General features: G+C 39.4%; 1 protein-coding gene across 4 annotated transcripts in view; it reads left to right on the top strand.

Moving 5' to 3' along the window:
- Positions 1-17,556, top strand: part of CLEC16A (C-type lectin domain containing 16A) — a 704,284-nt gene that overhangs the window by 109,957 nt on the left and 576,771 nt on the right. For all 4 annotated transcript variants that reach the window (XM_086941416.1, XM_086941414.1, XM_086941413.1 and 1 more), the window contains exon 6: positions 14,485-14,608. In XM_086941416.1, the coding sequence (XP_086797542.1) occupies positions 14,485-14,608 (124 nt within the window). The remainder of the gene's footprint in view (positions 1-14,484; positions 14,609-17,556) is intronic.

The raw sequence follows: 17,556 nt of genomic DNA, 5'->3' as shown, positions 1-17,556 counted from the left end.
AAAGCCTTTTTATGCAGCAATTATTGAACTGTGAAATCGCTATGAGATGTTCGTTCTGCTTCTAATCATTAAGCATGTATTTAGAAACATTGCGCCTATTGGCGATATTTGCAAAACAAAGTACATTGACATCAGCAAATAGTTTGAAACTCAAATCCACTGTCTCTTTTTTAATCCAAGGACATCTTTATTGTTATTATTTCCAGCCATGTTTGTGCTCACAGCATTTTACACAGGGGAAATCCTGCCCAGTAGTTTCAGGAATGCATGATAAATTTGAGTTTTTTCACTAGATTAGATGGGAGTTATTATTTTCGATTCACTTTTGTTCCTCAGTCATGGTAATAAGCATGACTGTAACCTTGCATTTTATTCTTGTTTATGGTTGTCCACACTCCAGGGTGTATAAACAAACGTTCTTTCATCCATGGACTCATCACTTCATGCTGCCATTTACTAATACATTCGCTTATCCAACCATCAATCTGTTCCATCATTAACTCACTCATCCTTTTGCGCACAAACTTAGCTAACAGTGAAGATGTACCTTCAAGTAATAGTAAAAAGGATTTGTCAGCTTTCTCGCTGCCTATTTAGTCTGAAAATACCATGCAGTCTTGAAATCCTTATGTAGCTTTGTGACAAAGTAAATAAGCTTCCGCTATCTGAAAAGCCAATGCCCTTCTTCATCTGTTGGCTAATGTAAAGGACATATTCAATTGGTGCAATGTTTCTAAATGCATGCTTAATGATCAGAAACTAAATTCACACCTAATCGCAATTTCACAGTTTGATCATTTCCTGTAGAAAGGGCTGAGGAGCCCTGTGAGAAAATACTCTTTTGCATGGTCATCCCTGTTTTTTTTTTGCTGAAGTTTCCTCCTGGTTTTATTAGGATTGCGCACACTGCGGTACTGCTGTTCAGTGCCCAGTGTATGCTATCTGACCCCCTAAAACATGTACAGATTGGCTAATCCTTGAAAAGCGTATTTAACTTCCCTAAAAGGCGATAGTATATGGTGTAGGAACTGCACCCATGGAAAGTTAATTGTTATTTGTGGACTGCAGCACTTATTGTGACACCCACTAGCTAGTGTGAAGCGGATTCAGGCCTACCATTGTAGCCTGACTGGTGCAATTTACACCTGCAGTGCAACCTGTTGAAATTTCCCTTTTGCCAGTATAATCCTTCCTTTTAAATAATAAGTCACCCCTAAGTTGGTCATGTAGCCCACAAGGTAGGGGGCATGGTATTCAAAATTGAACCTAAGAAAATTAATAAGCTGTCCCTGCAGTGACTGGACCATAAAAAACATTTTCACTGTGGGAGGCCTAGCTGTCCTGTGTAGAAGACCAGAATACAGATTAAAATACCAATACTGCTAACTGGGGAAAGGGACCTGCTAGAAATATCATTAAACCACTATTTTTAATAATTAAAATCGAAAGGTGAAGTCGGATTTTTAATAAATATGGAGTCAAATTTACTTTTAGAAAGTTACCCTTTACATGCCTGAACTTTCAGAAGACACATTAGCATTAGCCATTGCTAATTCTCCGCCTGTCCTCAGCCCAGAATGAGGTGTGAATAAAGTGTGAAATTTTCCCAGGACCTAATGGGCGAGGATGACTCTACTAAGCTCTATAGACTCTTCAGGATGGGAGGCTGTGGGCATCTTTTTGACTCCACAGTGTCAAATCCGTTTGAGCCACATGTAATGCTTTGGCGCATTTGAAAGGGAGAGAACTGGATGCAAGGACAAAACTTTTGTATCCCCTGTCTTGGTGCTGTAGGACTTTGCCTTTGTCCTATCAAGCTTCTGTCTTCTAATTTGTTGTGGGTACAGGGCCTGCTTCAAATTAGATGCTAGTATTTGCTGAAGGAAGACACTGATGATTACCATAGTGCACTCCCCGACACACCCACAGCCTTCCATGCCCAGGTTTAATGTGGCCTCTGACTTTCGCCATCTTGAAAATGTCCCTACATGTGAGCCCTTTTTCTTAAATTGCCCAGCTGACCAGTGACAACTAACTGGACTTTGCTGTTGGTCTCTGCCAGATACCTGGAGAGTGTCTAAGTGCCCACCAACTGGGTCTTAGGGTCTTGGAAGTATGCTGCTGTGATTGTTTGAGCACTGGAAAAAATGTTTAGAAACGTTTGAAATGTTTCCTCCAACCCTGTGTGACTTAGAAACTTTTTTTCCAACTTTTGGACTCCAGACTTTTACTGGGACCAATCTACTTAGTGTATCGGTCCCGGAACCCATCCCTCAAATCGTTCCTGGGTCTCTGTCTCCCACAACTATTGTCTACCATTGGTGCTTTGCTCTTTCTGGCACAATTTTCACGTAACTTTTTAAAAATTAATTTCATTGGTTCCCCGTATTGGATTTTTGTGGTTTTGGTGTCATTTTGCTAATTCAATTTGTTATAAATTCAAGTGGGATTTTTATTGTAGGGTGTCCTTGACTGTGTAACTGTTTTGGTACTTCTAAATGCTTTACACATTTTCTCTAAGTTAAACCTGTTTGCTCTTTGCTATAGCTATTTGGTTAGGTTCTGATTCAAATTACTAAAATATTTGATTAAACCTAGAAAAAATAGTAACTTTATTACTTTTGCTGCACTCCCACCCACCACATCTAATGAACCACTTTCTCAGAAATCCTGATGCCCATGTCTTTTCTCTGCACAGCCATGAAAGAAAGCATTCCTACATAATATAGTCTTTGCTTGCTTCGAGCTGTTTAGATGCCTGAATTCCAAGGGCTGAGGCCAAACACCCCAATGTAGGGTCCTGTCAGAGCCCGCCAATTTCCTTATCAGCAAGCACACAGTAAAATCCCTGCTGGCTGTCTGCCTGCTCTCAGACTGCGTAATGTGTAATAACAATTGGGTAACCCTGTGCCACTCAGAACCTGGGTATCTATATAGAAGAGCTACAATGGTTCTGTTGGGAAGGAACAGTTTCATCAAAAATGTCAGATAAATCATAAAATATCACATCTATTAAGTATGGTTGCAACACAGAGACACAGGCAAGTATGCATTCTCAAAAAACGATTTTACTTATTGTTAAATAGAGCAATCTTAATATGCATTTATAAGGCTGTCAATATTCAATGCAACATTTTAGTGACATATAATACAGTGAAAAGTAATGCTTAGTGAATGTGGTGCCTTGAGTGTCCTATATACAACGGTGAAAGTAGAATATGTACAAATTATCAAAAGAAATAAACTAAAAGGGTGGTCAGAACAACGGAAATAACAATGTCTCTGGTAAATAGCACAATTGCTTCTAGTTTTGAGACCGAGAGACTTAATAAAGCTGAGCCATATACTATTGTCGACGTTTCGACCCTGACTACAGCGTTATTAAACAAATGACAAAGTGGGTTTTCTTCAGGACTAACAAAAAGGATGACAACCCATCATGGTGGCGAATTCCCTTGGAGTGGCCTCGTTGAATGCATGCTTCCAGTAGTCTGGTGGATTCAGGAAGACTCAAGGATAATGAATCAGTGTGGTTTCAGGAAGACTCAAAGGGGTGAATCAACGCAGTTCTAGAGGTTGTGTGAATCTGGACTGTTGGATACTCGAGCGGTCGTGGTTGTGACATCAGCCGGTGGGTTAACCAAAGCAAATTAGGTCCCCTGAATACGTGCTAGTCAAAAGTCCTGGCAGCTGATGTTCATACTGCAGCAGTCTTCATCAGCGCCAGGATCCTGCCAGCTAGCTTGCTGATAATGGATATAGACACAGCCAAATATGAGCATTGGACTTCCTTTGCTTCTCCTTCCTGGCAATGAAATTATTTAGAGTAATGAGAAATGAAGCCTCTGAGCAAGTTGACGTTTTTCTGAGCTTCTTGGTGACTAACTTGGATAAGCTGTGCTGAGGAAAGACATTCACACACTGAGGACCTGATGCCATCTTGCACAGAACATAAAACATGCCCTGGATGGGTGTGTATATTTTGTTCTATGCAGCTTATACAGAACAGTCTCTTAGAATAGTCATGAATTTAAAACATGAGGCAAAATACCTAAAATCCTTTTAACTCCCTCCTGATCATCTTCCTCAGTTAATCAGGTGGTTGCGGCTAGATGTGTATGTAAACAGCCCTCTTGCAGAGTTGCCTACATGACATGTAGAATAATTCAGAAAAATTACTTTATTCTGGTCCTTCTCCTGTAAATCTAATGAGATGTGATTCACAACACCTGTGTTGCTTTGTGGCTGCTCTGTGCTGAAATTGGAGACCAACTCAAACATGTCTCTCGCCTGAAAGCTTGCACTTGCAAAAATTCAGCACCACTTATTTCACAGGTTTCTTCACCCTGTTGTCAGTAGCCCTTACTGATGGTGAGGGAAATTTCAGGAAAGCATGTAGCCTCTTACCTACTCTACGGCATCGCCTTGAAGCAGGAAGACCGGTAGGTGCAGCAAGTTCCAAATTCAGACTGAAGAAGCTGTTTAAATCTTCCTTCGTAAGATGAAGACCACAAGTTTACTACTCTAGACTTACAGAATTGCCCAAAAGGCTCACAGAAGTGTTCTGGACATTTCTGCAAATGACAGGATGCAGTAGTCTGCTTGTCTTCACAAATGGACCCTCATGCCATTCAATGCATGAACTGAGCGTTCATGTAATGCATGGAAGCGTAGTGATATTGAACTCGAATACTCCCTGCACAACACACTCCAGTGGAGCATGGGGTTGTAGCGTTGTTGTTGTTGTTGGTTTTTTTGTTTCAGGACATTCACCTATACTAACCCTAACTTAAACTCTAACCTGAATTCTTGCACTACAGATCTTAAGTAAAAACCTTAAATCCCTTTAACTGCCTACCATTGCTCTAAACTTTAAGATTTTCAACAAATATGCCTTTCTAATGATAATGAAAGCAATACTTTTTCATTATGATTTTTATTTTTGCTATTGTAACTTATAATAATATTTGTTGCACCTACTTTTCTTTATGGTGGCTTCTTCATAATGTTATTTCTTCATAGTGGCATACACGCCTTTGAGGGCATGTTTTATGACAATAACATTGTTTACTTGACTCAGTCAATGAAAAATTCTAAAATGTTTTCATGAAGCTTGATAATAGCCCGCATATCGAAATCATTAATGCCATTCCAATGAAGGGTAAGGGTTCTGTAGTCTGCTAAGATGTAAACAGATGCTTTTAAAATGTGATGAGTTTGTGTTTTAAAGTGATATCACATATTCAATACAGGTTTGAGCCGGAAGGTCTGAGACCATAAAAAAGGTTTGGCAGCTTCCCAAACGGACAAATGCAGGCTTTTCACACAAATCCTTACTTTGCAAATACTGTTGGCAATCTACTACAGGAATTATTGGTCCTGGGTGTCAGCTACCTTTGGCCAATGTCTCTTTTTCAGAGGTGGTGTCAATTTTGTAAACCAGTTTCAGCTAGATGCAGATGAAGGAAAAACACCACTTTACCCTCAGACTTTTCTTGACAGTGGTCCTCCATATTCAAAAGCACTTTAGATGCCATCAAATAAACCCGCCCAAGAAAGTGAGGAGGAAGGATTCTCATTAGGTCGAGTTAAAACAAAGAAGAAAAATTAAAAAACGACCACCTTGCCTCCACAGTGAATAGGTGCTGGCCATAGTGACTGCCTGTTGGTCTCCATCTTCTTATTCCCATTTTATATTTGCGTGGGCAGCTATATGGGATCCTGGCCCTGCTAGCATCTTTTTTTAATATCCATGTTATTAGCATTTTGTCATTAATTACATCACAGCAAATGGAAAGCTGTTTCACTCTGCTCTATCAGTCTCAAGTTTCCAACCTTTCAGTATGTTAAAAGACCTTCCCCTACAATTCTACAATTGTTCTCGTATCTATCTTGCGAGTGCTTATTTCGGTTTTCTTTCTTGTAAATTAATCTCATCCATAATTTACGTATGCTGGAAGTGTATTACAAAAGCCATGCCAGGCATGAAACTGGGCTCCAGAATTCAAAGGACACAATCTTTAAAAAGAATGTTGAGGAACAGGCTTGGAGATAGGGGAGAAAGGGGTGAACTAAAGAGTGCATGTTGTAATTGGGGAGATTAGGAGAGAAAGGTTGAAGGTCCTGTATACAATCCCCAAAACCCACCATGGTAGTTTAGTAGTCATAGTCATGGAGTGTGCGACCTGGCAGCATTAGTGGTTATTCTCACGCATTTCTACTCTCTGCAAGATGAAGACCAGTGCAGCACCAGGTGCAGCACATTCTAGTTCTTGTGTCCTAGACGTATTTAAAGTTGCCTTGCCTCACCAAGGGTTGCATCTCTTGCCCTATGGCTAAGTAGTTTTAAAAATGCATCTCTCCTCACAAATTTGATCCTTCTCGACTCTAGTCTCTTGCATCTTTCATTGGTTGCTGGGAAAAGAGGTATAGTATTTGATAGCTCTCGTGTTCTCAATATCAGCATTATTGTGAGGCTCACCTTTAAGAGATGAAGGATACCTTGACTTAAGTCTGATAAATATTTGAATGCCTTCGACTTTAGTTCTGTTAGGGAATCTTTAGGTTTACAGTTACCATGCTGCTAGGAAGTTGCCTTAATCTACCTCTCTTCTTCATGGATTCCAAGCACCCTGTTATTCTTGACCCTAAGGAAACATTCAAGTACCTCCAGTCTCCTGCCCAGATTGCCTTTGTGGCTGTTCCCACCCCCTTCATTTCAGCATTATCTTCTTGCAAACATCTGCTTTTCGCAAGGTAGTGCCAGGGCTTTATTTCCAGAATCGCGGCTCACTTGTCAAGTGCTACCACTTTTCCTCTCCACTTGACTGCATGCTTGTTGGATGTCTTAGAAACAAAAATCAGTTTCTCCATCACACTGTTTAAGATCCTTTACTAAAACTATGCATTATAAAGTTATTGTTAGATTATTCAACACATCTTTGGGTATTTGAATGGAAGACCATCAAAGGATTTGTACTGCTATGGTGCACCCTGCTGTGTGTGTGCACTGCTCTATTAAATATTGAGAGACATTTTTGGGAGGCAAAATAACATTTTCTTTGAAATCTATATTGATCCAACAGTGAAATTTACTTAAGCCTTAATGACATTCAGTGTTTGGTTCAGAGAACTATGGATAGCCATAAACGTAGGTACACAGAAGCCGTTAGTGATTTATTGGCCGGGGCCTAGCTTCCATCATCGAGTATATGCTGGTTTCCACTAATTACCATCACAGCATTCGGTCTTTTAATACCGAAAAAATCGCACTTAGTGATCACTACCCGATCAGTGCTATTTTTGATATGGGCCCCAGAGACAGCCAAGCTATGGACCTGGCAGAGGTACTATACTGCCACAGGGTTTCTCTGGCAAGGATTAATGGTTACGCAATTAAGTGGTGTAAAGTCAACCCTGAGAAGTTTATCCATGATCTAGTGTCTGACGACCCCAATTTCTTTATGATATGCCTTGATGATAATCCTAATCCCTCAATGGTTGTAACAGCTTTTGGGGAAATCACATCTAAAATAAGTAGTAACTTAGTTAGAAAGAGGAAGAAATGTGATAGGGATAGAATAGTGGGCTGGTTCAATTTTGGTTGCACCAAAGCTCACCAACATCTAAAGGAGGTACTGAAGAGGGTCCCAAGAGACAAAATTGAGATCAGGGGGGCAAGAGCAGCCTATAAACTTGCGTTATACAAACGGAAATTGGAACTGAAGGAAGCGGCTTGGGAGGCCTTGCGAAGGGCTAGTGAACTAAGAGATAACACTATGTTCTGGAGAGAGGTTAATGCCCCTTTTTTTAATGACAGAGAAACAGACTCGATCGAGATCGCTATTGAAGAATCTGTCTGGGTCAATTACTTTACAGATCTGTTTAAGGAAGATGACCTGGGCAGATTAGAAAATTCTCCTTTAGCGGACTCATCCCATCAGGACTCTTCACTAGTAGGTGCTTCTATAAATGCCTTCCCTCTACAGATAGTTTTTACATTAGCAGAGGTTGAGCTGGCACTACAGGAAAGCTCTGAATCTAAAGCCCCAGGTCCAGACGGGGTCCCTGTGGATATCTATAAAGATAATATGGATCTTTGGGCACCACTACTGACCAACGTTCTCAATAGTTATAACACCATTGGTTTTCCAACAACATGGCAGGAGGCAGTTGTGGTGCCCATTTTCAAAAAGGGAAATCGCCAGGACCCCAAATGCTATAGGCCGATTTCCCTGTTAGATTCAATAATGAAAGTAGCCGGCCAAATCATCCTGAATAGGCTGCAATCTTGGGTTAAGGATGCGGGCATCCTTTCCAGATTGCAGTACAGATTCAGAAAAGGGATGGGAACCATTGAGCAAGGTCTCAATCTGTCACTAATCATAGGGAAATACATGGCAGCTAAGAAAGGTGATCTCTTTATGACATTTGTCGACCTAAGCTCAGCTTTCGACTGCCTTAGTCACAATGTCTTGTGGAAAACCCTGACTGAACTGGGGATTGAGAATTCCATTCTTGACTTTTTAAAGGAGCTTTACAGGGGGGTAGGTGCGAGGGTCCGACATGGGAGAAATGGGGAATGCACGTCAAAATTCCCCATTAGAAAAGGGGTGCGCCAAGGCTGCATATTGGCGCCACTCCGTTTTAATTTATATATTAATGGCGTTGCAGACCACCTAATGACACTTGATGTAGATTACCCCCAAATAGATGGATGTGCTGTTCCAATTTTACTTTATGCTGACGATGCAGTCATCATGGTGAGAACTCAGTTAGGCCTACAGAAAGCATTGTCTAGTTTTTCCGATTTTATGAGGTCACGGGGCCTAAAGATAAATGTGGGAAAGACCTTCACCATGGCCTGTTCATCAAAATCTAGTATTCAATGTAAAACTTTTTTAAATCAATCAAAGGTTAGCCACACAAAATCATTTTCATATTTGGGCATTATGTTTAACTGTAGGGGCACATTGACGTCTGCCATATCTATCCGCAACCTGGCTTTCTCCCGTGCCATTGGTGCATTGAAGCAATTTACAAATAAATTGGGTGGCAAACCGGTCCAAACCCTTCTTGATATTTATGCCGCAAAATGTGTATCTACAGCAACCTACGACGCTGGTATATGGGGGACGGCGAATATCCAAGAGATACAGACAAAGGAAAATGCTTTTTTCCGATATCTCCTGGCCGTCCCGAGGTCAACTTCTAGCTCCATTTGTCATAGGGAGCTTGATAGGGTCCATATATCTGATCTAATCAAGTCAAGTCAAGTCAAAAACCACTTTATTCGATTTAGTTAAAAATCATAAAAGCATACTACATCCAGGTACATATTTTAAAATTTCATATGATACAATACAATTTAAAACATATTTAAAAGAAATTTCATATAGAGCAATTCAATTTAAGCAATAAAAGTCATAAAAAGACTCGTCATGTGCAAAAAAGCCAGAAATACATAATTCATCCCAATCCCCGCAGTTGGGTTTGTACTTTCCTCCTCCTAATTCGAACGGCAGCGACAAGGTAATTTGCCACACTGAACATTACCAAAGGAGATTCAAGCATTTGTAGGAACAGTAGAGCAGGTTTTGCTTGAGAAAATGCTTTCTCCTTCAACAAGGGGAACAAATACTTTTGCCTTGGAACATGATAAAAAGGGCAGAATAACATAAGGTGCATATTGTCTTGTATGGAAAAGTTATTACATTCACATACTGGTGCATCCTCAGGCTTGAACCATCCTTGTCTGTCGGAGAGTACCAAGTAAATCTGGTTAAACCTAAACTTAACCAGAAGCCATCTGTGGTATGGAATGTTGACTAGAGCAAGATACGGTTGGATGGCAATACAGGTGAGTGTCATATAATGTGCTCTGACCGTGGGTTTAGTTAACTGGAGCTGTTCTCTCTCCAAGGACTTAAGTTTATGAAAATTTCCCTTGACCCAGGCTAGGTCTGCTTTTTTTAAATCACGCGGGGAGGAGATCTAATCAAAATTAGCCCAATCATGTTGTGGCATAAGATATGGACCTCAGAAGACACAGTTTTTAACAGACTTATTATTGATAATTGCATGAAATTAGAAGGGGTCAATAATATTACATGGTTGTCCTATGTCAGAAACTTTTTAACTATTTTAGGTCATCCAGAATTATTTGATTCCCCTACCTCATGTGATTCAATCTCTAAGAAGTCTCTTAAGAGAAGCTGCTTGACACTACTAGAGGACAGACGTGATCTGTCCGAGAGAGGTAAACCTAGTATTACTCAACATCATCTGGTATTACATGGACAGGGCCTACACCAATATTTATCTCCAGATCACTCAAGCTATAATAGATCGCTGTTATCTAGGATGAGAACAGACAGCTTTTTCAGATTGATAACTTTTCCAAACGCAAAGGATTGAACTCACAATTTAATTAATTGCCCCTGTGATGATGTTTCAGTACAGTCCAATATAGATTTTATTCTTCTTTGTAAATATTTTACCTGGGGAAGGAAAAGATATCTATTACCCCTTTTAAAATCATGGGGTTTGAGGCAGTGTAGACCTGCTCTGATTAAGTTGTATATGCTACAAGATGATCTGACTATTTTAGTAGCAGCAATGTTTTTAAAATATTTAATTAGATGCAGGCTGTCGATGCAATAGGGGGTGGCAGCTGTATACCGTATTTAACTGTACATGATGTATTTTTAACTTATCGATCAAATTGTTTGGCATTTTAGGCCTGTGTTGGCTTTTTTACATTTGCTTATCTTGTACAGTTTTTATCCTTTAGTATATATTAGTGCGGTTTCCTATGCTAATACATTCTGTTTTTACTGTCCTTTATGAAATGAATTGATTTTATTTTTGTTTGTAAATGAAATGTTTAAATATGCTTATGACTTGCCTTGTAAAGTCGAATAAATCTACCTTTGACAAGAAGAGCCAATCAACAGTTCATGTGAAGATGATCAAAGATGAATGCTTAGTTGTAGAACGAGACAACACATGAAAGTCCTAATGCAGGACTGACTGAAGATGGTATATATTCCATTGTATGCATCTGTACACTGAGAATGTACAGAAGGCCAAGCTTGCAGAGCAAGAAGCTAAAGTTCAAAGGTCATAATAATATTGATATTTTGGCAATCATGATAAAATACTTAAGGATAAAAGATAGGATAATTGGGACTATGAATTCCCAAATATGCATATAATGAAGGCACTCTCTAAAATGCCCTGATAATATAGAGCATCTAGAGAGAAAGATAACCCAAACATTACTTGGAAAAGAACATGCTACAATATTGCCTGAACCAAATAAACAACATATTAAATATGTGCCAAACAGACCATTGTTAATAACTTATTGGATACATTGATGACCAGCTGAACAAAGATCTGATGCCACCAATTATTCATCCTGACCAGCTGGGAGCTGATCAAGAGTAGAAAAACTTCACAGCATCTGAGAATGTTGCAGATGGCCGTGGATATGCCTTGTGTCCCATGAAGCACAGTAAAATAGATGTAAAGGTATCTTTGTGGGCACCTTGTGGGGGACATTCTTTATAAATATATAGATCCATATTCTAATTTTAACCAAGTTCCAAAAGCATTTGTAGAAAGAGTGTAACATTCAATATGGTGGCTATGACTATCTTGGGCGTTCGAGTTGGCATATTTGCTATTACTTATTTGTACCATAACATGTGATGTGTGTCCTGGATGGCTACCAATAATAAGAAAACCTATTTATCCTAGATAAGATGCTAAACATGTTTGGTTTCCCTTGATAAATAAGTAGAAGCACCAACTTCGCAGACATTAATTTAGACACATGAGGCATCACAGGAAATTTGTGCTAACACGCCTTGATCTGTTTCTTATAGTATATTCTGCCTACCCTCCTGATGAACCAAAATGTTGTGTGCATTGTCCTCTTCTCTGTTTATTGTTGATGTGGCCCGAAAGCAATGTAATTGATTTAATTTAAGCACTTAAATGATGAGGCATGTTGTGTAATCTCATGCCCGGTGTCACCTGAATTAAAAAGAAATTGCATATATAGCAATAACACAATGTTTTACATTTATTGATGATCTGAAATAACAATTTTTGGAAACTTGTAATGCCCTTTTTTGGATCTTGGTTGAAAGGTCATTTTGAGCAAAATAAGCTGGCTATGATTTTCAGACTAAACCTTAAAGTGTAGAGCACATTTGTTTTTAATATTTCAGCACACATCACATTTCAAAATCTTTTCATTGAAAGAAAATGTATGTATGTATTAAAATGTCTACAAATGTGATGAGAAGACTTAGATTGGTTTCTTGGTAACCAATTAATTTATAAATGAGGAGTTGTATGCAAACCCCTCGATTTAATATCCAGCATTAGGTACATATATTTGTTTTTGACACCGACTAACACAATAGCTTTGTGTTATTTTGATGTCTGCATCTCTTCACTTTTTTGATCTTGATGTTTTCCTTCTTACATCTTATACTGTCATTGTTTTTAATCTAGGAGTTTATCCCTTTTAACTGTTTCTTTTTTACCCTTCCTACAATGATGATTCCTGTGTGACTTATTGCAGTGTCATGTAAGTTTCTGAACCTCTTAAGCTTTGCTTTATCTTGAATCATGTTTTTTTTTAAATGAGCAATTATATGTTGCCTGCTGCAATGTAGCTTTCTTCGAAATTTCTGAATCAAAATAATCTCATTGTAATTTATTATTTTCAGACACTCGACCCCAGTCACAGATCTGGGTTGAATCCATCATCATTCTTTAGCTTACTTCACCACCCCATTTCAGGACCAGCCCAGGTCTTCACTGGACCGGAAACAAGAATCCTGGGACCAGTTTGAACTAGGGTGGCGACTGAAGCCAAGGAATGATGATGGATTCAACCCAGATCTGTGACTGGGGGTGAGTGTCTAAAATGTTTCAGCGCTCCGTCCATCATCTCCTTGTGTTTGCTTTGTTCGCCCTAAGTTTGCAGGGTATGCCCAGACGTGGGTCCCTTGCTCACTTTGCCACTGGATTCAAGCTAGCCTGGCTGATGAGGGGTGTTACCCCGAAACCGGTCCCAGGATGCTTGTTTCCGGTTGGGGTAGACCTGGCTTGGCGGTTCGGGCTGGACTGTTCCCATGAGGCACAGGGTCAAGACTGATTTGCATAAAGCTGGGTCTGAACTGAGTTGGTGAAGTGAGCCAAAGAACAATGATGGATTCAACCCAGATGTGTGACTGGGGTTGAGTGTCTGAAAAGTTTCAGCACTCTGTCCATCATCTCCTTGTGTTTGCTTTTTTATTTTAGACACTTTTTCGTAAACAAAAATACTATTCAGGATAAATTAGAGATACATATGTTCATCACAAATTGTGTAAACGTGTATGGCCCCTTTAATTTGATGTATAGATGAAATAATGCATGTGTTTTTCATAATGCTTATAAGTTTCAAAGGAAGGTGCTAAAAAAGTTTGAGTGATTTGTTCACACCACTAACAACATTTATAAAACATTTGTATGGAATAGCCTGCACTGTCCATGTTTTTTTTAAACAGTCCAGTGTATCATTTAGTGCTTGTCAAAACAACTCACACATAGATAACGGAAAGGGGTTGTGAAAAATCTAGTCCATGTGTAAGGCTGAAAAGCCAAATTGAATAATTTATTTTTGTACTTAACCTTTTATGTTTTCAACTCATTTTTGCAACTATTGGCATTGTATACCAATGGTCTGATGTCGACTCTGGAAGTTAACCTGTCCAGAAGAGAAATTGCTTTACAAAATTCTGATCTAATGCAACTGAGAAAATTAACCTACTCAAAAATTCCATTTACTAACTTTGTCTCTCTCGTGTGTTCATGATTGGAAGGACTGGCTGTCTTCACAAAGTTCCAAGAAGCGGTTCCACTATAGTCTCATTTGAGATTGGTATACTAAAATGTGAATACCTATTAAAATGGCAGCTGCTTCATTTGTTGAATGATCTCAGAAGGACTGGTTGTGCTTGAAAAATATAACCAGGTTCCCAGAAAGGGCACATTAAAAATTGGCTACTTTTGGTAGTTTGTATTAAAGCAAAAGCTATTGGTCACATTGTTTCGCCATGGGGAGGGTTTCGTGCGTCAGATCAATGCCTTTTGGTTTGTAGAGAGGTTTGTGAAGCTTTACAGTATTTCACAACAAGTTTGGTTAATGGATTAATTACCATTCATTTCATTGTGGGCCATAGCAGTACTCCTGTGATGTCTAGCCAAGACTTCATTGATCTGAAATCAATATTGCATGATTTAAACCTGTGATTTAAAAATCATACTTTCTATTCTCTTTACCTCCTGCTTCTAATTTATAATCCGTAATTAATCAGTGCTTTTACAAATATTAACCATCTCTGCTCATTTATTTTTGTTGTTGGGAAATCGTATTTAATAAAACGGAGTTTAACCTAGTTTTGTTTTGTGTTCTCGCAGTGGACAACCAGCCCATGTTGCACTATATAAGAGACAAAACAGCTGTTCCATACTTCTCAAACCTAGTATGGTTCATTGGGAGCCATGTCATAGAACTGGATACCTGCGTACAGACAGATGAAGAGTAAGTTTCCAGTATTGATTTAGGTTATTTTCATCTGCGCTTGAGGATGTTTATACATTATGGAAATTAAGTTTCATTTTTATTTTCTTACACTGTGAGGGATGGAATTTAATTTGAAATTCATGAGTCAGGATGATTGTATGCTTCTAGGTTCCTACAAATATATCTGTTTTCTCGGACGGTTTCCAGGTGGGGTAGCATGACTATGGGTGATGTACCAGGAGAGAAAAGTACAGCCAGGTCTCAGAAAACCCATAGCTGAACATCTCCACAGGACCCCCGTTCGCTTTGTGTGACTTTAAAGTACAAGATACCACTCCGGGAGAAAGCTGGTCAACATATTGGAATTTAATAAGGTCTGTCAAATGTGAAGCAAATGGGATATGATCCGTGGAACACCTCTAAGCAGTTGCCATCTCTGTACATCTCCGAGGCTCATCTGTAGGTGCCCTGCCCGCATGGGTGAATGTGAACTTTTTGTCTCTGAAGTGTTGGCTTGTTCTCTTTTGGGGGCATCAGGAATCGCCAGAGAGTTTCAATATTAATGATGCACTGGGACTACCTTTTCTCATCAGTATATGACCTGCTGAACCTTTAATGTCACTTCAGTAGTAGTCATGAAGTGTTGGCCTCCCCATGCTGTTCTCTCTTCCAAATCCCCTGACCGATTGGCTTAAATTTATTGAATCAATTTTGATCCTTGCTCTGAGCGAGGGGCTCTACGTATAGTCGAAAAAGCCTCTGCTGTCCTTTTGCATCTCCATTTCATTGCTCGTATTCCACTGGGGTGCAGAGCACATTAATCTCACAAATTGCGACAGGCCATCAGTTCAACTGCATCTTTCCATGTATTTCTTCTTTTCCTCCTCCTTTTGACATTTTCTCCCAAATTACTATGCAGGGGAACTATGCTGCAGTGCTCAACAGCTTTACAATTACTATCATTAGCACCTGCACCTCCCTGAAGGGGATGTGTAAACTGTCATTGTTCTGCCTGTAGTCAGCACTATTATAAGAGGGCTGTCTACTCCAGGAAAAGCTAAGACGGTAATCCAATCAAGATGGTGGAAGAGAACACATCCAGACTCATGTGGCATTGAGGCATGTTGCTGACTCCATTAGAGTATACAAGTCAATAGAAGGACCAGTTGCCTTTGACACTTCTTGTAGTTCATAAGACCATGGGTGCACTAATTCTCCTTGTTTTGATGTTTCATGTGATGTCCCAGCCTTCTCTTGTATTTTTATTATGACTTGAGTTTGCGCTTTGCTTAAGTGTACCTTATTAGAAGAGAAATGTTGCTTATCACCTTGTTAGTAACCTTTCCTTTACTTTATTGGCTGTTATCTTAGTTGGAACCTACACCTGTGCTGGATATTTCTCGAAAGACTGTCTGATTTTAGGACTCTAGCCATTGCAAGAATGGGTCTTAATGTCACTCTCAATATCTAAATCACTCGAACCTTGAGAGATTGAGTTCTGTTAGCTGAAAGGACAGGCACCCCTGCCTCCCAGCTGGTGAATTACTCGCTGACACATCTCATTCCAGCTTCTCAATGAACAATAAATAACATGTATTTGCATTTAAATCCCCCTTTTCAGAATATCCAAGAGCTTGCCTTTTACATAGCTTTCCATTCTCCCTTTGAGGTTAATATTAAGTTTCTGAGATAGCCCGGACCACACACTGTTCTATCTTCAAATATTCTGGCACCAATAACCTTTAAGATGTGTACGTTTAAGTTAAAAAAATTAAGTTGAAAACAAGATTTGGAATGCCTGTAATATAGACATTAGGCACATGGTGGTGCCATTATTTCATGCATGCTAAATTCTGATGCAGGAAGTTACATCCATCACATGATGTTCTCAAACCAATTTAAACATCTGGCCTATGCCCTGGCTCTTTATCATCTGTATATGTCTCATTACCAGTGCCCACGGCAGTCAGACGCTAAAAATAGAGCTATTATTGTGTAATTATAATATTAAAAAAAAAAATATATATATATATATATATATATATATATATATATATATATATATATATATATATATATATATATATATATATATATATATATATATATATATATATATATATATATATATATATATATATATATATATATATATATATATATCCATATCCACAAAACGATTTCTCCTCCTGTAAGAAACCAGAGGGACACAGCGGGAATACTGGGAAGCAGATGTTTATTCCAAGCAGGGTCGGCATGACGCATTTCGGCGAAGTGCCTTAATCATATGCCTATATCACCAGAGTTCTGCATCGGTCCGCTTTAAAACTCAACAATCGTGCTCCCGATTGGCGGGAGCCCAGCTGCGCCAGATTGATTGAGACGTCATAGCAGCCCCCATCGGCGGGCTGCAAATCCCAGAAAGCATCATCTTGACTGACCGGGAAGCGTCTTCAAATGGCACAATATAACCCATAGTGAGTGCTGGAAACGTGTAAAGCGAAAATGCGTGCAGTTAAAATGTCCCGGTGAAAACACTGCCAGAATAAACACTTCTCCCCGGCCCGCCATACACCATACCGCAACAGTTGAGTCTTGCAGTACTAAGGATTCCGCCTAAGTAAGCAGGCCCTCCGTGAAGTCACAGGCTGCGTTTCCTCGCAGCAGTACACATTGTGCTCAGTTGCAGGGTCCAAAACTAATCCAATCCCTTGGGAACACGTAAAAAGTAGCTGGGAGCTCCTGCCCTTGAAGCTTTGGTCACTTGACAGGTGGGTCCCTTTAGTGTGATATATATATATATATATAATCTGTCTGCATTGAGGACAGTATTTAATTTTTCCCTGAGCACACTTGTTTTGCTAATATGCTTGATGTGACAATGTGCACTTTTATTTGTCAGACTTGTTTCTGAATGTTTTCATGGTAGGGATGTATTATTTTGCATGGATTTTAATATAACACCA

Source organism: Lissotriton vulgaris, chromosome 10 (assembly GCF_964263255.1).
Source record: "Lissotriton vulgaris chromosome 10, aLisVul1.2, whole genome shotgun sequence".
Lineage (NCBI taxonomy): Eukaryota > Metazoa > Chordata > Amphibia > Caudata > Salamandridae > Lissotriton > Lissotriton vulgaris.
This window is presented reverse-complemented; position numbering and strand designations above follow the sequence as displayed.